This window comes from Trichophyton benhamiae (assembly GCF_000151125.1).
Source record: "Trichophyton benhamiae CBS 112371 chromosome Unknown Abenha-G-c-176a04.f1, whole genome shotgun sequence".
Taxonomy (NCBI): Eukaryota; Fungi; Ascomycota; class Eurotiomycetes; order Onygenales; family Arthrodermataceae; genus Trichophyton; species Trichophyton benhamiae.
Genome location: NW_003315107.1, coordinates 678,994 through 698,525, shown reverse-complemented (window position 1 = coordinate 698,525; position 19,532 = coordinate 678,994). Strand labels below are relative to the sequence as shown.

At 49.0% G+C, this 19,532-nt stretch overlaps 8 protein-coding genes across 8 annotated transcripts, besides 1 other annotated feature; 5 read left to right on the top strand and 3 right to left on the bottom strand.

Moving 5' to 3' along the window:
- Nucleotides 1-249: a repeat region (AT_rich region).
- A 745-nt stretch (nt 250-994) lies between these two features.
- Nucleotides 995-1,623, bottom strand: ARB_07184 (uncharacterized protein; the record flags this gene model as incomplete). Its single annotated transcript, XM_003014576.1, has 2 exons — nt 995-1,529; nt 1,613-1,623. The coding sequence occupies 2 exons, from the start codon at nt 1,621-1,623 to the stop codon at nt 995-997; spliced, it is 546 nt and encodes a 181-aa protein (XP_003014622.1).
- A 234-nt stretch (nt 1,624-1,857) lies between these two features.
- Nucleotides 1,858-2,049, top strand: ARB_07183 (uncharacterized protein; the record flags this gene model as incomplete). Its single annotated transcript, XM_003014575.1, has 1 exon — nt 1,858-2,049. The coding sequence occupies one exon, from the start codon at nt 1,858-1,860 to the stop codon at nt 2,047-2,049; it is 192 nt and encodes a 63-aa protein (XP_003014621.1).
- A 1,592-nt stretch (nt 2,050-3,641) lies between these two features.
- ARB_07182 (uncharacterized protein) lies at nt 3,642-5,239 on the bottom strand (the record flags this gene model as incomplete). The annotated part of the gene is made up of 3 exons (XM_003014574.1): nt 3,642-4,644; nt 4,725-4,938; nt 5,017-5,239. 3 exons carry the CDS (start codon nt 5,237-5,239, stop codon nt 3,642-3,644), a joined length of 1,440 nt encoding a protein of 479 aa, XP_003014620.1.
- Nucleotides 5,240-5,493: 254 nt separating this feature from the next.
- Nucleotides 5,494-6,188, top strand: ARB_07181 (uncharacterized protein; the record flags this gene model as incomplete). The annotated part of the gene is made up of 2 exons (XM_003014573.1): nt 5,494-5,496; nt 5,571-6,188. 2 exons carry the CDS (start codon nt 5,494-5,496, stop codon nt 6,186-6,188), a joined length of 621 nt encoding a protein of 206 aa, XP_003014619.1.
- Nucleotides 6,189-7,336: 1,148 nt separating this feature from the next.
- Nucleotides 7,337-8,573, top strand: ARB_07180 (glycerol 3-phosphate dehydrogenase (GfdB), putative; the record flags this gene model as incomplete). Its single annotated transcript, XM_003014572.1, has 2 exons — nt 7,337-8,453; nt 8,515-8,573. The coding sequence occupies 2 exons, from the start codon at nt 7,337-7,339 to the stop codon at nt 8,571-8,573; spliced, it is 1,176 nt and encodes a 391-aa protein (XP_003014618.1).
- A 602-nt stretch (nt 8,574-9,175) lies between these two features.
- On the top strand, nt 9,176-13,763 carry ARB_07179 (uncharacterized protein; the record flags this gene model as incomplete). Its single annotated transcript, XM_003014571.1, has 2 exons — nt 9,176-9,399; nt 9,467-13,763. The coding sequence occupies 2 exons, from the start codon at nt 9,176-9,178 to the stop codon at nt 13,761-13,763; spliced, it is 4,521 nt and encodes a 1,506-aa protein (XP_003014617.1).
- A 491-nt stretch (nt 13,764-14,254) lies between these two features.
- ARB_07178 (uncharacterized protein) lies at nt 14,255-17,000 on the top strand (the record flags this gene model as incomplete). The annotated part of the gene is made up of 4 exons (XM_003014570.1): nt 14,255-14,434; nt 14,511-14,675; nt 14,756-15,923; nt 15,997-17,000. The coding sequence occupies 4 exons, from the start codon at nt 14,255-14,257 to the stop codon at nt 16,998-17,000; spliced, it is 2,517 nt and encodes an 838-aa protein (XP_003014616.1).
- Nucleotides 17,001-17,241: 241 nt separating this feature from the next.
- Nucleotides 17,242-18,984, bottom strand: ARB_07177 (MFS transporter, putative; the record flags this gene model as incomplete). The annotated part of the gene is made up of 3 exons (XM_003014569.1): nt 17,242-17,799; nt 17,858-18,543; nt 18,609-18,984. 3 exons carry the CDS (start codon nt 18,982-18,984, stop codon nt 17,242-17,244), a joined length of 1,620 nt encoding a protein of 539 aa, XP_003014615.1.
- Between the last annotated feature and the right edge of the window lie 548 nt (nt 18,985-19,532).

Genomic DNA, 19,532 nt, shown 5'->3' with positions numbered 1-19,532 from the left:
ATCTATATTATTAATATAATATAGATATAATAATAAATTAATTATAAAATAAAGCAAGTAGTACTATAACTAATAGAATAATATAATTATTAACTAGATTATTTAATAAACGTTATATAAAAAAAGAAATAAATAAATTAATATTATATTAACTATAAGCTTATTTACTCTAAGTAATATCGATCTACTAAATACTAAAGCCTCTATTAGAAGCTATTAAACATCTGAATAGTGGTAATTAAAACTAACTAGTAATATTAGTACTAACTAAGTTAACCAAAACTATACTACCAGATACTACGTATGTGGTACGCAGCTAACGTAGTGACGTTATGATAAGTAAGATTGGTTGATTGTTAGCTAACAAGCCCCGACGACGAGTGTTGTCATATCGTCAGGAAGTGGCGCACGTGCCGCCACAAATACGCTAACCAAACGCCAACTCCCACAATGTATTACTTGCACGCTTAGGTAAGCAACAATATAACCTTAATAATAGATTACTAAGTAGCTTTCGGAGGAGATCTACCCTAACCTTAATCACTTTATCAAAACATGCAAACCAACCGAGAGAAAACTGAATAAAAAGAAGAAAAGCGACGGGGAAAGGAAGACGGCTGAGATGAAGAAGTATACATATCCCACCCGGAGTATTGTTGAGGACCCTGGCGAGCAATCGAGTTAGGCCCGAGACTATCGACTTTCGCCAACGCTGTCTCCCAGGGATTGGTGAAGTATATAACGCATGCCGCTAACTACGAGGATAGCATGATCGACCGGTACAGGAGCCGATCTCTTGTTACCAGCCTATCTAGATAACTAACATTGGCACCACAAATTGCTGGCCCGTCGAGTTGGGAATGCGAAGAACAATAACAATAATAATGGCGTGATGGAAGGATGGGCTGGTGGCGCGACTAGAGGGCAACTAGGCTGGCTTTCCCAGGTCTTCCCAGCCAGAGGTTGCTAGAGACGTACTGCGTACACAGTGTCACTACTCCGTACTCCGTACGCTGGGAGCCTTCTTCCGAGGAGGCATCTTGCGCTGGAACTCGACTTGCGTTGTGCCCGCCTTGCTCTTCGGGCCGGAGCAGAGCAGCGTGGACACTGCAGGGCGTCCATGTCCATGTCCCTGGCTGGCCTCGCCGTCCCAGCCGTCCCAGCCATCATCACTCTGGCTCTCCTCTGGCTCTCCTCTGGCACTCTCTGTCCGTCGTCTTTCCCTGGCTGGTTCACGTGAGCGAGCCTGCCCAGCGCCTCTCGGCCCAAAAGGGAAAGGCCGGCGGGAATCTGGGAAGAAGCTTGCAGCAAAGCGGACGGCGCAGGCGGCTTCTGCTGCCCGCCTCTTCCGCGGCTTATCTTCTGCTTCTCCTCCTCCTCCTGCTTCTTGCTGCTGCTTCGGTCTCTCTACCTCGCCTTCGCCATCACCTTCGGCTCTCCTGCTTGCACCTCTCTGCCCCTCCGTCTCTCTCTCGCGCGCGTTGCTCGCGTTGCTCTTGTTGTCGGCTTGGTAAGTAAGCTCCCCAGCGCTGTGTCTTCCGATGACGTATCCGCCAGATTCCGGATGCGAGGAACAGCCTTCACGCGTTGCTGTGGTGCTTCAATTGGACACCGTCCAGCCATTCAACTTCATTCTATGCCAGCAGAAACACACGGACAATATACTGACGAGCGCATTGATAGTATCCTTATCCTCTGCTAGCTATAGATCAAGTCGTCGGACTGGTGGTTTCCCAGTAGCGCAAGTCTCGATTCGTATGTTATTTATTCATCCAGGGACCTTGTCTTTTACATGGCTTTGACTTGGCTGACATGGCTCGCAGTGTTGCATACAGAGTACCTTACTCTACCTTTATAATGGCTGCTATCATATCTCTCAGGGATGTACACGCCGCATCTCACCAGCTAGCCAAGCGAAAGAACTGGGCAGCCAGAGAACCCGGTGTTGTCCTGGTTTTCTGCATCATCTTCGTTATCGCAGTCGGCGTGCTGTCCACATACCTCTACCGCAGGATGCAACGCCGCAAAGCTGCTGCTGGCACAGCCTAGGGCCTAGCAGCAGGGTCTTGCTGCGATCATTAGCAACTGCAGTGTTCAAAGCCAGATTCACGGATACCCGTACACAACACGCGCACATATGCACAATCAACACACGATATACGCTCTCTTTTTCTGTTCTGATGATACTTGATAGATGGTATTCATGCTTCTTGAATCATACGACTGTGGATGGACATTGCTTTTGTTGTTGCCGAAGGGGTTGCTGGGCTATGCGGAAGGCTGGAGTAGCAGCAGAAGAAGCCCGTAGAGTAAAGAGAGTGTCTCAGAGTAACAGAGGGCCGATGTTTTCTTGACAATCTTTTCTGTTGCTGTTGGTGCTGTGGATGTTCCCGTCTCGATGATGCGCTTCCCCGGACTTTTCCTCGTGTCCCCGCCTTGGCAGAGGAGCCGGGGAGAGAAAAAGGGGCCTCGAGCTCGCGATGTTTGTTTCATCCTCGTCAACTCCTCTCCCTTCTCGCGCTTCTTGTTTGCCTTTCTTAATATACTACTAGCAATGCAGTCATTCGTTTAGTCCCTCGCTTTTTCTCTTTTTGGTTTACTTATCCAACTTCATTCACTCGTAAAAATCATAGTATCCAGAGGAAAGCGGCAGAGGAGCCGGAAAAAAAAAAAAAAAAAAAAAAAAAAATGGACAACTTTTATTTCCTCACACCCCGTCTCGCCAATCTCGCAGCCTCCGTCCTCTCCTTCATCTCCTTCAAGCCTCAAACGCTATGAGCTGGGACTCGACCTCTCTGAGAAAGCCATTGAGACCGCTGCTCATCCCAAACCAACAGCACCGCATCTCTCGCTCATAGAAGTGCCAAGGCGCAAACCCGTACCACCGCCGAAAGCTGTGTTTGCCGATCAGACAGAGCCTCATGTCGAAGCTCCACCAGCTGGCCAGAGTGGCGGCGGGCTGAAGGGGAAGATAAGAGACCTCTGGCTCTTTAAGCGGAGGATGGTGCTCACCGTCGCTGCGGTGGTAGCTGTTTTGTTGCTGGGGTTGATCATTGGGTTGGCCGTTGGGCTGACCAGGCACAAGTTCGTATAATAGCCGTCCATCGTCTATTTCTCACCACTTCAAGTCTAACATATATATACACTGCTTTTATACATGAAGGAGTGCCAATCTACCGCTGCCAACGAATAATGGAGGGCCTTATCGGGGCGACCTTACATACTACGATGCGGCGCTGGGCGCTTGTGGTATAGCCAGTTCACCGTCTCAAGCTGTGTGTGCAGTTTCCAAAAACCTATATGATGCCGCTAGTGTTGGACCAAATCCGAACGCCAACCCATTATGTGGGCTGAAGATTCGGCTCAGGCGCAATAACAAATCTGTAGACGTTACCGTCGTCGATAGATGTGAGTTTGTTAGAGCTATCCTTGGTATTCACGGCCAAATTGCTAACCAGATACGGGTATTGGCCAGGCGTTGGGTGTAAACCGACAGATATCGACGTTTCTATAGCTGTATTTGAACAGCTTGCCCTTGTTGATCAAGGAAGAGTCGACGTTGAATGGGCCTGGCTTGACAAGACGCCGGTGAACCCTTAGATGTATATGAACAGCTTCCAGGATTACTTTCCATTGTTCTGTTAATAGTCTGGAAACTGGGGGTCGACATCTCTTCTCCATGAGTCCAAACCGCCCTGGATATCGCCAATGAAACGTTTGCCACCTTGACCGAGGCCGAGCTGCTTGAGTATTTTCACTGCAGTCTGAGAGTCGTTGCCCTGGCGGCAAACTACGTGGATAGGGGTTGCGGTATCAGTGTTGATGATACTGGAAGGAACCCATGCCGGAAGCTCCCCATTTGTTGCTTCAGATGATCTAGATGATCTCAAAACTTCCGATATGGGTACGCAGACGCTTCCAGGCAATGCACATATATCATACTGGATCCGTTCGCGCACATCGAGCAGGATACCCTTGTCATTGTTGCTGTGACTGTCAAGCCATATCTTGTAATCTCTAGCACTGAGCCGCTCATTTGGCATCAGACTAGATACTGTGTTGAGCGAGCCACAGAATTGGACATAATCCATGGATCCGTTCTTGAGGGACTTGATGGATATCGATGGCTCTGTTCCGCACACAGCACAGTTCTGCCGCCGGGGACGCAGCCGAATAGTACGAAATGGAGGAGTGGAATAGGCGGAGAACAGATGGAGAGACGGAACAATGGCTCCAGTGCTCGGCGTGGTGTTCTCAGACATGCTGGTTATCACCCGTATCGTTTCAAGTGCTTGCATAACTCCCATGACACCCACCACTGGCCCGATAATCCCGCCATCTGCACAGCTCGTGACGCTATCTGCTGGAGGCGGAGTTGGAAACACACACCGGTAACATGGACCTCCTGATTTATCCCCCGGCAAACGGGGAGGATAGTTGAGTATCATCAGCTGTCCTTCTGTTCGCAACGCCGAAGCAGACACGACCGGTTTCCCAAGGACTACTGCAGTGTCTGAGATAAGGTATCGAGTTGCTGGGTTATCGGTGCAGTCTAGTATGACATCGAACAGGGCGAAGATATCTGGTGCGTTTTGCGGTGAGAGCTGAGTTCGATAGGGTATGTAGGTCGGGTGAGGGTTCAGTCTAGCACAGGCACGCCGGAGTATGTCAGTTATGGGTCTCATGAAGAATAGCAGACAGGTATACAGTATCAAACAACTTACTCTTGTAGATACTCGATTGCACTATCAACCTTATACTTGCCTGTGTTTCTCGTCCGGTGTAGGACCTGGCGGTGCAGATTTGAGCTCTCAACCTGGTCGCCGTCGATGATACCCAGCCTTCCAACTCCTGCGCCGGCAAGATATAAAGCTGCTGGACAGCCTAGCCCGCCTGCTCCGACGATGAGCACGGCTGAGTTCCGCAGTCGAAGCTGGCCTATAATTATATCGTCGCAGTCGCCTGGTTAGATCTGCTCACCTGGATCTGGCGTGGATAGATTTTACTCAAACTTACCCGGCAGCCCGACCTGCTCGACTATCATCTGTCTTCCGTATCTTCTATATTCATCCTGGAGTAGCGGCCAGTCGGCTGGTCTCTCTCTTGTTGCTTCTGGCTGCTGCGGTGCGGGCTGCTTCGTCTCTAGATCTGCAAGCTCCTGCTTCAGCTGGCTGAGCTGTCGCTCTGTAGCAGCTATCTGCGCCTCAAGCTGTCGGCGCAGCTTCTCTCTCTCCTCCATGACGGGGAAATGCAATCTAGATACTCGGTAAACAGCGTGCTAGACGGCTATCTTGTCGTTCGTCTGTGTAAAAACTACGGGCAGACGAAGATTATCCCACTTCACGGTGCAAACAGAGCAAACATCGACACCCGAAATATTTTTGGTGCTCAAAAAAAAAAAAAAAAAAAAAAAAAAAAAAAAAAAAAAAAAATTGAGGAATTGAATACATTGAATTCTACGACTGAACAAGCCGGATACCAGATCTCATTATTATGGTAGGCCATTCTAGGCTATTCCCTGGGAAAATGGGCGTGCAAGCTAATATATAATGCGTCTACCTGTCTACTAGGCTCCTGTCCGTCCCAGTTCCAAGGCCAAAAAGGCCGTCAAGACCAAGTCGCTTCCAGCAGACGCAAAGACCAAACCAACGAGCAGCTTGAACGACAGCCTAGCCTCCGAGTTCCCCAGCTCTAAAAAGGACAAACGGCTGATAAAGCACTCTTCGTTCATCTCAAAGATCGAAAAGTCTCGCAAGAAGCCACTGAAGCGACGACGGCCGTCGAAGAAACTGATCGCCAACCTAGACTCTCTTGCCAATGCGCTCCCTGACGCCGGAGACGGTGACGAACCCGTCTCGACACATACTATCGATGGAAACACTCAGGTTAACGTGATTAGGCACAAGAGTCTGAAGCATCGGCCCGGGGCCATGAAGAGGAAGGAGAAGCTTGATCGGATGGAGCGTGACCGGTTTGCGAAGAACATGGGACAGCTGGCTGCGGGAATCAAGACCACTGACACGGATAATACGGCCATGGATGCTCAGCCGCCTGTCGAGAGTGGCGTTGATGCTTCTGCTGCTACAGGAGGAGACTCCAGCTCTACATCGGCTCGCTGGGCTGCCCTACGAAGCTTCATTTCCCAGACCATGGACCAGAACCCGGAATTCAAGGGCGTCAAATCGTGAAATTTGGCTCAAGTTGTAGAATGAAACGGGAAGAGGGCTAAAAAGAAGAAATATTCTATCCGGTCAGGTGGTAAACATCACATCCACCCATCATATTATTGTCTTGCAGACGGCGGCCACGGATCTAGCCGAGATGGAAGAGAGCTGAAGGGGCTGAGAGACGGTGCCCTGCAAGCAAGGGGCAATCAAGGCGACGCCACGAGAAGCTTGGAGGTCGGGTATCCGAGGCATCGGGCTCTGCCAGGGACAGGCGCACAAGGCAGGGAGACAAGGAAGACGGGCCGGCCGAAGGTCGAGGCTGTCGATGCTGAGCAGAGTCTTAAGCCGGTGAAATGTTGATATTGCTTTAATATTGAATGCCTAGCCGGCCGCCTCGGCCCCGTCACAGTCAAGTCAATCAATGCACAGTCAAAACAGTGAGCCATCGCTGCACCCGAGGTCTCTGGGTTGCCTCAGCGACACAGTTGATGGCGTGGGATAGAGAACCTCCCGGTGTGCAGCACAAGTAGCAACTCCAGTTCAGGGCCAGACAACAGAATGTAAGGCATCAGAACACACTCGTAGATGGGGTCCTCCTTGCAGGTACCCTGTAGGATGTCGGTAGCCCCTAAGACCTCCTAAGACCCCCTAGACCCCCTAACTAAGACTTCTGACGCCCCATATAGACCCCACGGCCGCCAGCTAGAGCCCGAGAGGGAGAGGCCGGCCGAGGTCGCGGGGAGCAAAGAAGCGCAAAGAGCGGCAGCTGGCTTTTTTCTCTGCGCAGTTTTTTCCCCTTCTGCTGGCCGTTAGTTATCGCTGTCTGCCTGCCTCTCCCTCTCCCTCTCCCTCTCCCTGATGACGTGCAGCTTGCGGTGCATCCTGACTTCTGCTGCTCCCAGGCGCCTCTTAACCCCCCACCACCGCCGCCCCCAAGTCGCCTTTGTCCCAGCAGCCAGCACTCTCGTCCTCACGCAGATTCCAGCATCGACTCGCAGATACACGATGACAAGACTCTCTCCGTACGCAAAGAAGCACAAGGTGACCGTCATCGGGTCGGGGAACTGGTGCGTCGCTGTCCCTGTCGTCCTCCCCTGCTGGAGGCACGCGATATCTCACTCACACGCAGACTGACCAACGATGGCTCTAGGGGCTCCTCGATCTCGAAGATGGTCGCCGAAAACACGGCCGCTAACCCAGATCTGTTCGAGAAGGAGGTGAATATGTGGGTGTACGAGGAGAAGATCGAGATCCCCAAGTCGTCGAGGCACTACAGCGAGTCCTCGCCTCTGTGCAAGGGCGAGCAGAACCTGACGGAGGTCATCAACCAACTGCACGAGAACATCAAGTACCTGCCAGACATCACTCTGCCCGACAACCTGCGCGCCAACCCGTCCCTGGTCGACTCGGTCAAGGATTCCTCCATACTGGTCTTCAATCTGCCCCATCAGTTTATCAACGGGGTCTGCAAGAGCCTCAAGGGCCATATCCTTCCCTACGCCCGTGGAATATCCTGCATAAAGGGGGTGCATGTCGACGAGGAGGGCGTCAGCCTGTTCTCGGAGAGCATTGGCAAGCAGCTGGGCATCTACTGCGGTGCCTTGTCGGGAGCCAATATCGCCTCCGAGGTTGCAAAGGAGCTCTACTCCGAGACCACAGTTGCCTATGACCCCCCTCACATGGACTCCAAGGCTCCCACGCCGCTCAACGGGTCGCCGTCTTCTTCTGCCGTCGACCTGGCCGAGTTCAAGCACAAGGATAGCTCGGGGAAGCTTTCCAAAGTCAACCTACGCCCCATGCCTTCTGACTTCCCACCGGTAGACCATTCTCTGTTGAAGACCCTCTTCCACCGGCCTTACTTCCATGTCCGAGTCGTCCATGATGTTGCCGGTGTCTCCCTCGGTGGTGCATTGAAGAACATAGTCGCTCTCGCTGCTGGATACGTCGACGGTCTCGGTTGGGGAGACAATGCCAAAGCAGCTGTCATGAGAGTCGGTTTGCTGGAGATGGTGAAGTTCGGCACTACCTTTTTCAAACACTCTGTCAACGCTGAGACCTTCACAGTTGAATCCGCCGGTGTTGCCGACCTGATCACCTCCTGCAGCGGAGGCCGTAACTTCAGATGCGCCAAGTACAGTGTCGAACGCAAGCTGCCTATTGAGGAGGTAGAGAAGCAGGAGTTGAACGGACAGAAGCTGCAGGGCACTTTGACAGCCGTGGAAGTCAACAACTTTCTGAAGAAACAGGGACTCGAGGATGAATATCCTCTGTTCACTGCTGTCTACCGTATGATACTCTAAAGCCAATCCCCTGGTAACCATGTTGTTCTTTGCTAACTCTTGAACAGATATCTTGAAGGGAGAGGCCAAAGTTGAAGATATCCCTGGTCTCATCGAACCGAAATAGACGCCTTTGGCATTCTATTCAACACCCACTACCACTACCTTTTTAACTTGCGTCAGAAGACGAAAAAGATTAAGAGTATATCTTCCATCGAGGAGGCAGGGAAGAGCAATCCCTATCTATTTACCATACCTTACATCTCGATTCTGCATACTACTATCCGGTGGTCAACGGAGCTTGGGGGGATAAACTAGTTGATATACATATATGCAATAGTTACTTACGATCCTGTGAACGAAATGAGATCCGAATAAAAACAGCCAAGTAGTTAAATAACAGCTAATATAGACATCTAATAAACGTCCACGGTCTACCTAATATATATATATAACGCATCCTTGCCGTCGCCAGCTCGCCTCGCCGCTTCGCTGCCCCCACTGCTTGCCTTTGCCTTGGAAGAAAGGAATGACATCAGCGTGCATGGCAGCGGCCAACCTTGGAACATCTCACTCCCTCGCTTCCTCCCAGCTCCTTGTCCAACCCGAAATGCCGCAGGCGTGGACAACGGCATACAGATATAAATACGCTGCTGGAAGCTGCTCCAAGCATGCGTCGACTGCGGTAGTTCGCTAACAAGTTTAACTCGCTGGGTTATACCGACAGCCATGGACTCGAATAACCAAGAGCTGGTGTACGTGGTGCACCTGAACGACAATGGCTCCCCGGACGCCCATCACAGCTACGTCAACCTGCCCCCGCCGACGACTCCGGCGTACAGTCTCCGCCTGCAGTTCGAGGGCAGCAGTCCGCTGTGTCGATATGGGAGCCTATGGGTGAATATCCCTTCTGCAGGCGAGGAGTTTCAGCGGGACAAGTACCGCGAGTACAAGTACGTTGCTAACTTATGCCATACATAACTAGTTACGGAGTACTAGATACTAACAGCTGGTTGACAGGCTGAAGCCGGACTTCAACAAAGACATCCACGTTGATATTCCCATCGCTATCTCCGGTGCTTTCGATTACTACTTCACTTACCGTCAGCTACCCAAGCTCTTTGGGCCGGGGTCTGGCTCTGATACTGGGAAGGAGACCCGGTCTGAGACGTACTATCTCAATGTCCGCCCGGCCATCACTCTCAAGGGCAAAGCCCTGCCGCTAGAATCGCTATCTATATTTTCTGTGGTGTCCAAGTTCATGGGAGAGTATCCAACAGACTGGAACAAACACTTGCGTGGGATTGGAGAGAGGGGGTACAATGTTGTCCATTTTACTCCTCTCGTGAAGCGAGGGGCTTCAAACTCGCCGTATAGCCTTTACGACCAACTCGAGTTTGAAGAATGTTTCTCCAATGGACAGAAGGATGTGGCTGACATGACGGCGAAGATGGAGAAGGACTATGGGCTTCTGGCACTGACGGATGTTGTTTGGAATCATGTTGCACATAACAGCCAACTCCTTGAAGACCACCCAGAGGTAGGGTATAATATCAAGAATGCTCCATGGCTTGAAGCTGCATTAGAACTAGACACGGCTTTATTGCAGTATGGAAATGACCTTGCGAAGCTGGGATTGCCTACAGAATTCAAGACAGAGGATGATATCTTGGTAGTGCTACGCAGAGCACGGGAAAACGTCATTGACAAGATAAAGCTCTGGGAGTTTTATGCTATTGATGTTGAAAGAGACGCTGCGGCAGCACTAAAATCATGGGAATCAGACAATTATGAGGATGCTGAGCTTGGAAATGCAGAAGAGATTCGAGGATGGTCAATGGAGAAGAAGGCAAAGTTCCTTCGTCAGAAAGGGGTAACAAATGCCAACCGAGTTCTAGGACGATATGATCGGAAAGCGGACCCAAATATAACCGCTTCTTTCCTTGCAGCCATGTTTGGAAGACATGCTGAGTCCAAGGCTGATGCATCGACTGTCAAGGCTGAACTCCGAAAGCTTCTTGATGCTGTTAACCTTCCCTTGTTCAAGGAATATGACAAGGATGTCATAACTATTCTTGACCAGCTCTTTGGCCGGATAAAATACCTTCGAGTTGATGAACATGGTCCAAAAATGGGGCCTGTGAGCAATGAAAGCCCGCTTATAGAGACTTATTTCACCAGGCTTTCTTCGAGTGGCAAGAGAGACCCCAGGTTGCTTGCTCTGGCGAACAACGGGTGGGTATGGAATGCGGATGCAATGAAAGACAATGCAGGTCCGGACTCTCGTGCATATCTGTTGCGAGAGGTTATTGTCTGGGGCGACTGTGTCAAGTTAAACTATGGAGCATCCCGAGACGATAATCCTTTTTTATGGGACTATATGGCGGATTACTCCAAGTTAATGGCCAAGTACTTCATGGGCTTCCGCATTGATAACTGCCATTCAACCCCCATTCCGGTAGCCGAATATCTCCTTGACGAAGCTAGAAGAGTGCGGCCCAATCTAGTTGTCTTCGCAGAGCTCTTTACCGGATCTGAGAAAACCGATTATATATTTGCTAAAAGACTTGGTCTGACAGGGTTGATTCGCGAGGCTATGCAGGCTTGGAGTGCTGGCGAACTTAGTCGACTCGTTCATCGTCATGGAGGACGGCCGATTGGTAGCTTTGAGGCAGATCTGTTATCTCACGGTGACCATCGGGAATCCAACCAGATCGTTAGGCAGCTGCAATATACGCCTCTAAATGCCCTTTTCATGGACTGTACGCACGACAATCAAATGCCTGCTCAGAAACGTGAAGCGAGAGATACCCTCCCTAACGCTGCATTGGTTGCCATGTGTTCATCTGCAATCGGTAGTGTGATGGGATATGATGAGATTTACCCCAAACACGTCGACTTGGTTAACGAGACACGCCTGTATTCGTCTGCTTCCTCTGACGGTGAAGTGAAGTCTAGGACAGGCCAAGGAGGTATCGGTGGAATAAAAAGGTTACTGAACGACCTTCACACCAGCATGGCTGTGAATTGCTATGATGAAACCCATATTCACCATGAGGGCCAGTATATAACGGTCCATCGTGTCCAGCCACACACAAGGAAGGGTGTTTTGCTCATTGCCCATACCGCTTTCTCTGGCTCCAAGGATGAACACAACCTGGATCCGATTGTTCTGTCCGGAACTAATGCTAAGATGATAGGTGCCTGGAAATTGGAGATAATCTCCTCCAACCGCGATGCAAATACGAATACAAGGTTCATAAACGGACTTCATAGCAAGGTTTCCGATATTGAAGAAGTCAGCATTGAGAACGATGGTAATAACACTATTATTCGTGTACCAGCAGGCCTTGTCCCTGGGTCTATTGCACTCCTGGAGACCTGGTTGCCAGAAACAAATCTGCTGAAAGATCTGAGTACTTTCATCACGTCTGATGCCGAAGCTGCGTTCAAATCCCTAGATCCTGTCGATTTAAACTTCGTTCTGTACAAATGCAATCCTGAAGAAAGAGACATTAGCCATGGGTCGGATGGAGTGTATGACATTCCAAACTTTGGCCCACTAGTATACGCCGGGCTCCAGGGATGGTGGAGTGTTCTTGAGGGAGTTATTCGAAATAACGACGTGGGTCATCCTATATGCGATAACCTTCGGAATGGACAGTGGGCTCTCGACTTTATCGTCCGCAGAATGCACAAAGCGGCTTCCAATGAAGGATACGGACGACTGAAGGAACCGGCGGAATGGCTTCAGGGTCGTTTTGATGCCATCAGAAAGCTACCTTCCTTTTTGTTGCCACGCTATTTCGCCATCGTTGTCAAAACGGCGTATGAAGCTGCTTTAGCCCGAGGTATCCAGCTCCTTGGTGTTACTATTGAGCATGGTAAGGATATCATTCATGAACTTGCAATGGTTAGCATACAGCAAGTAGGCTTCGTCAATTCCGCATCACTGTACCCAACCAAGCGTGTACCTTGTCTCGCCGCTGGTCTGCCTCATTTCTCAACAGACTGGGCGAGATGCTGGGGGAGGGATGTTTTTATCTCTTTGCGTGGTCTCCTCTTGTGTACTGGGAGATTTGACGAAGCGAAAGAGCATATCCTTGCATTCGCGAGCGTGTTGAAGCATGGGCTCATGCCTAACCTGCTTTCAGATGGAAAGGCACCGCGATATAATGCCCGTGATGCGGTATGGTTCTTCCTGCAGGCTATCCAAGACTATACCAAGATTGTGCCAGATGGAATCCAGGTATTGAATGAGAAAGTCCGTCGTCGATTCTTGCCATATGACGATACATGGTTCTCCCATGACGATAGCCGTGCATATAGTGAAACCTCAACTGTGGCTGAGATCATCCAGGAGATATTTCAACGCCATGCTTCGGGTATCTCATTCCGTGAGTACAACGCAGGTCCTAACCTTGATATGCAGATGAAGGATGAGGGTTTCCAGATTGATATTCGTGTTGACTGGGAAACTGGTCTGGTATTCGGAGGAAACCAATGGAATTGTGGTACATGGATGGATAAGATGGGCGAAAGTACCAAGAGCGGAAATAAGGGTCATCCAGGAACTCCTCGGGACGGTGCAGCTGTTGAAATCAGTGGACTGCTCTATAGCACTCTCTCATGGTTGTCGAGTCTCGCAGACCAGGGGAAATTCCCATTCAAAGGCGTTGAAGTTGGCTCTGGAGAATCAATTTCTTATGCAGAATGGGCTGCGAAGATTAAGTCCAACTTTGAGAGGTGCTATTACATCCCCGAAAACCAGGTTGACGATAGCAAATACGACATCGATAGCAAGATCGTTCATCGACGCGGTATTTATAAAGATCTCTATCGATCCGGTAAGCCGTATGAGGATTATCAGTTCCGACCCAACTTTGCTGTTGCCATGACTGTTGCCCCCGAATTATTCACGCTGGAGAAAGCACTCCGTACGCTCGAATTGGCCGATAGCGTCCTCCGTGGACCCATGGGTATGGCGACGCTGGATCCCAAGGATCTCAACTACAACCCATACTATGTGAATTCTGAAGATTCCACCAACTTCGCAACTTCAAAGGGAAGAAACTACCACCAAGGACCAGAATGGCTGTGGCCCACTGGGTATTTCCTGAGGGCCTTGATGAAGTTTGTCCTGATGCGACGGGACAGTCCCCAGGACCGCACGGATATATTCCAGCAACTTACAAATCGGCTGGAAGAATGCAAAAAGGCACTTCGCACTAGCCCTTGGAGGGGGCTGACCGAACTAACAAATAAGAATGGCGAGTTGTGTGCAGACTCGGTGAGCTGTTGCTTTCTCTCCCCCTGATTAGCCCCTTTTCTCTCCCGGGTTAATAGCACTAACTGATCTGATTAAACACCTAGTCTCCAACCCAAGCATGGTCTGCCTCGTGCTTGATTGACCTCTACTACGATGCATCGCAGTTGAGGAAGCTGGAATGATAAATAAACTAGAGAAATGTTCTCAGCGTTACGGAGTATCTAGCGTAGGATAATCACAAGAGTCGTTGCCTATTCTTCATCGTCATCCTTGCTCATGCAAAACGACGTCATCGCCTTGTAGATCGCCTGGCAACTCCGATGGGTCACATGACTGGTTATCTTTAAGGTTGGGACAAAATATTTGGGCAGGAAAACAAGATCGAAGCTGCATATAAAAACCACATAGACAAGACGCATCGATGCGGAAGACGCAGCCAGGACTGTGCTCACAGGTGTATATAGCACCGATATACGGCTCCTTGCTCTGATTTGCTTTGCTTTCGCTTCTCCTGGCGCTGGTAGTCGTCCGTCCGCCCGATGACGTCCCGGCCGCCGTCTTCACTCGCAGCCACCACCACAAGCGCGCTGATATATACTTTTGCAAGTGACCAGCCCGATGGACCAAGATACCAGGACCAGACCCGGGGCCAGCGCGATCTGCTCACCCAGATCGTGATCAGCGTCAGCTTTGGGCTCAGCGCATTCATCACATTTTGCGTATGTTTATCATATCAGGCTGGGATCAATTGTGTGAACTAGGATAGCTGACCATAGACTCTCAACCTTCGAACAGTTCCTACGTCCAAAATGGAGCGCTCTCTATGCTGCGAGGCGGAAGATGAGGACCGCTGCATCAAGGCTACCCGACCTCCCTGATTCCTTGTTCGGGTGGATTCCTGTGCTATGTAAGATATCCGATGAGGAAGTCCTTGCTTCAGGGGGGCTCGATGCATTCGTGGTACGTCTACTTCCTTATCATTGGAGGTTGGAATTTACCTTGAAAACTGACATTGCTTGCTATCTATTACAAAAATATAGTTTCTATTGTTCTACAAATACTCCATCCACTTCCTTTCTATCGTCTTTTTCTTCTCCGTCGTCGTGATTCTCCCTGTGCGGTATTCATATACGGGGGAAAGAGGTTACCCCTGGGATGGTGACCGAGGAGATAAGCCTGGTGGTGACTCCGATAAGAAGCAGAAAACAGACCCTACTTTCCTCTGGCTATATGTGGTATTCTCATACGTGTTTACCGGAGTGGCGGTACACCTCCTTATCCGCTACACGAACAGGGTCATACAGATACGGCAGAAATGTTTAGGAGGACAAACCACCATGGCAGATAGGACAATTAGGCTATCTGGAATACCTGTTGATTTACGATCCGAGGAGAAAATACGGGGTTTCATCGAGGGACTAGAGATTGGAAATGTTGAAAGCGTCATGCTTTGCCGCGATTGGAGAGAGTTGGATAGACTGATGGAAGAAAGAAAGCGCACTCTTCAACGTCTTGAAGAATCATGGGCCAAATATCTCCGTTATCGGAAGAGCAAGCCCGGTGGGTTGGCCAGTCGGACGAACCGGATAGCTCCACAGATTAATACAGGTGATACTGCAGAGGATTCTCGTTTGCTCTCGGATGAGCCTAATACGCATCAGAATTATATATTGGAGAATCCAGGAGTTCGCCCTAGAACCAGGATATGGTTTGGCCCGCTTAAGATCCAGTTCAAATCTATCGATGCGATCGACTACTACGAGGAGAAGCTACGGCAATTGGATGAAAAGATCGAAATTGCTCGCCAGCAGGAGTGTACGCCCGGAGCACTAGCATTTGTTACTATGGAATCCATTGCAGCTTGTCAAATGGCGGTCCAAGCTATCCTTGACCCTTGGCCAATGCAGCTTGTTGCCAATCTAGCACCCGCTCCAGCAGATGTTGTTTGGCAACATACCTATCTATCCCGGGCCGAAAGGATGATACGAGGTTGGACCATTACAACCGTAATTTGTGTTCTGACTGTATTCTGGTCCCTATTACTCATTCCGCTTGCTTACCTTCTCAACTTGGAGACCCTGGAGAAGGTAATTCCCCGGCTTGCAGAGATATTGTCGGAACACCCACTGCTCAGATCCCTGATGCAAACTGGCCTTCCTACATTGACGCTATCTTTGCTCTCGCTGGCAGTTCCATATATATACGACTGTACGTTGACTTCCTTTTTCCCTTAAAATATATTCTCATCCCGGGGCCTTAGCTAACCACCTTGTTATATTAGGGTTGGCCAATGTGCAAGGAATGACCTCTCAAGGAGATGTTGAACTTTCGGTCATCTCAAAGAATTTCTTTTTTACGTTCTTTAACCTGTTCCTGGTCTTTACCGTCTTTGCTACGGCTTCAAATTTTTACGGTCTTTGGGAAAATCTTCGCGATGTCTTCAAAGATACAACAACCATTGCATTTGCTCTTGCTCGATCCCTTGAGAAACTTGCCCCCTTCTACACCAACCTAATCGTCCTACAGGGCCTGGGACTGTTTCCATTCCGCCTTTTGGAGTTTGGAAGTGTATTCTTATATCCATTCCAACGAATGTTCGCAGTCACCCCTCGCGACTATGCCGATCTACGAAAACCTCCCATCTTTAGCTATGGCTTTGCTCTGCCTCCGACTATCCTTATATTCATAGTCTGTCTCGTGTACAGTGTTTTCCCCAGCTCATGGCTTGTCTGCCTGTTTGGATTGATATACTTCAGCATTGGCCAGTTCATTTACAAATACCAACTTCTATACGCCATGGACCACCAACAGCATTCCACTGGCCGAGCATGGCCGATGATATGTAGCCGAATCATACTCGGCTTGGTGGTGTTTCAATTGACTATTATTGGTAGTCTTGCGCTTCGATCAGCTATTACGCGGTCCATCCTGATTGTTCCTCTCCTCGCCGCAACAGTCTGGTTTTCCTACTTTTTCACACGAACTTACGAGCCTCTGATGAAATTCATCGCACTTCGAAGTATCGATCGTAGCCGTGATGCTGACAGCAACCTATCACCGACTCCTAGCTCGAACTTCTCCCCGCCCTCACAGTGGGATAGGGACGCCATACCTCTTCGGTTACGCGGTCGGGATATTGCTCCTAGGTTGAGAAAATACATCAACCCTAACTTGATTATTCCACTTGATCCTGCGTGGATTCCGGGCCAGCCTGAGAATTACGATAATGACCTTGCCTCATTTTCACAAAACGGCATCTCCGTCCCCACTCAAGAAACAGTTTAGAGCTACGCCTTTCTTTTACTTTTACCTCCTTCCAGGAAGACCTACTTCTATTTTAATATTTTTGATACCCCAACGACACCTTAACTCTGTCCATATGTTCCTCTTTTGCCCATAGAAACCATAGTATTACCTCTTAGGCTCTTATTTTGCTCATCAAATTTTTTGTTTACTCGCCCAATATTTATTTACAATATTTCCTTTGTTCGTAACAAGTGTTCCCCGGTACCACAAGAGCTGTAACCTACAACTCATCATCCAAGTTTGGCATCTGGGCACAAAAAGAACCGATTCCACAGACAAGAAAAAGTACTGCCGTCACGAAAAACGGGAGACCCAGAGCAGCCCCTCCAATACTTAAGCCCAGGGTGAAAGTTGCTGCAATTAAAGGAGAAGCAGCTAGTTCTCCTATGATGCTAATAACGGCAAATGATGCATACAGAGTTGCCACATCGTTCGGCAATACCAGTGAAGTGGCATACGACTTTATTGCAGGATGAAAACCAAACGAGAAGGTAAACAACAGAAGAGCTAAGGCAATTGAGGACGTTAGCAAGCTATATATAAGAGATCGTAGGCTGGCAAGAGGAGGTGACAGACACAAGATTAGGAGTCCAGGAGACGGTGAAATGCCCATCATTATCGGACCTACAATGCTGAATATGGAGCTTACTCGAGCAATCCATAAGTCCATCTGCGCAGACTGCATGCCCCTGCTGGTGAGAAACCTAGTTAATGCAGGAAGAATAATGAGAAAGAGGATGAGATTGATTGCCGCTCTGAAAGATATCAGATAGTTTGCCTGTCCCTTGTCAGTCAAGTGCCCATCATTTCAGGCAGGATCTATCAGATTGGCGTACCTCAGCAAGAGTCCAACCAAAGCGTTTAGATGTATACTGGATCAGGAACTCCAGGGTGTTCCGCCCCAGTGACAGGACCAAGAACGAAGTGGCCACGAAGGGGATGTTGCGGTCGGCCCTGATCATCTTCCAGACAAGAGCAAAGGGGGCAATAATATGCTTGGTTGTTGTCTTCACACCTGACCAAAAGCTATATCTTTCTCTTTCCTCACTCCTGGATTCAAAGGAACCGTCGTCTATCGAGAGATCTCCACCATCCTGTACCCGTTTTGCTGTCTCAGGGATCATAAAAAGCACGGCACTTCCGAACAGTTCGAATACCAAGCCAAGGACTAGAGGAGCGTATACGTTCCAATTCTGCATCAGGAGAGAGGCCAGAACAGGGGCAACCATTTCTGTGATGAGAAGGGCAGACGCCAGGTATAAGAAAGCTTGTGCTCGCCGGTCTGCCGGAACAACATCAGAAAGAATTGTATGTGCGACGGCTGCAATAACGATCCCTCCACCCCCGGCTGATTTGAGGATAGACGATATATATATCGATTCATAGGGAATTGAACCCCCCGCCAAACTCACGATCAAGACCCAAATTTCGGACAACATCTGCCCTATAGTTCCCAGAGCAAGGACAAAGACTCTGCCCCTTTTGTTCGCGAGGTTCCCAAATGGTATTGCAAGCATTAATGCTATCAGGCAGGTTTTCAGTAACTGCTCAAGGGACAGATTGTGCAACTAAAGGGCATCACTGTACCAAATATATTTTCAATGACTTTCAGGCGAGCTTTTATAGTTGCTAGCCGGCTCTGAACTTCGCAACCCTTGCACGGGTTAGTTGTGATACCCAAGGGTATCATGCTATCGTGTCCATTGCCATGGTAGTATCCATTGCATATTATTGTCTCGAACAGCTGTGTCTTCGGTGTCAGACGCACGACATCTGCCATGTCCACGGCCAACGCAAAGACATAGCAAAGGAAAGGAATTTTCCATATACTATATACTTCTGCTATCCATTTTCTGGTACTGTGAGAAAAGTACCACGCTTTCTGGTTATTTTCTGTGGAAGAGGCATTGTAATTCGTTGTAGTGCCGACTGAAGATTGTAGCAATCTTGTTCGCTCATCCATGATAGTTGAAAGGTTAACAAGATGCCAAAAGTTCGCCTTAAAATGTTCATGCAAAAATAAATAAATAAACGGCCTTTGCACCCAAAGAAGTACCATTAACTTGTCATTGACTCCAGTTGAGATGCCTTTACTAGCTCGAAGAGTTATTAAATATATGTTGCTGCCTTGGCCGGTTAAGCGGCTGAGATTAACCCTGGCATGTAACGAGTTACTTTAGAAGGATTCATTGCAGCTGCGCCCTACGCAGATGCCCATAACCATATATCTCTTTTTATTACCAAGGGCAGATTTTTTCCTAGGTACGTCTACTTTCACTTCTATGTTAGTTATTTAGAATGAAGATGGCTTATAGAGAAGGTTAGAAATAAGAACCCCGAGAGTAAAAGTTGATTAAATGAGTAGCAAGGAAGTATCTAGGTATCTTTTGAGCAGCCAGCAGAATCGAAGAACTAAATTCCAGTATCGCCGTTATTCTATTCGTGGTCTAATCCCTCCATCAGACCACTTTTTTTTTTCTTGCTTTTCCAATTTCATTGAAACCGAAATAT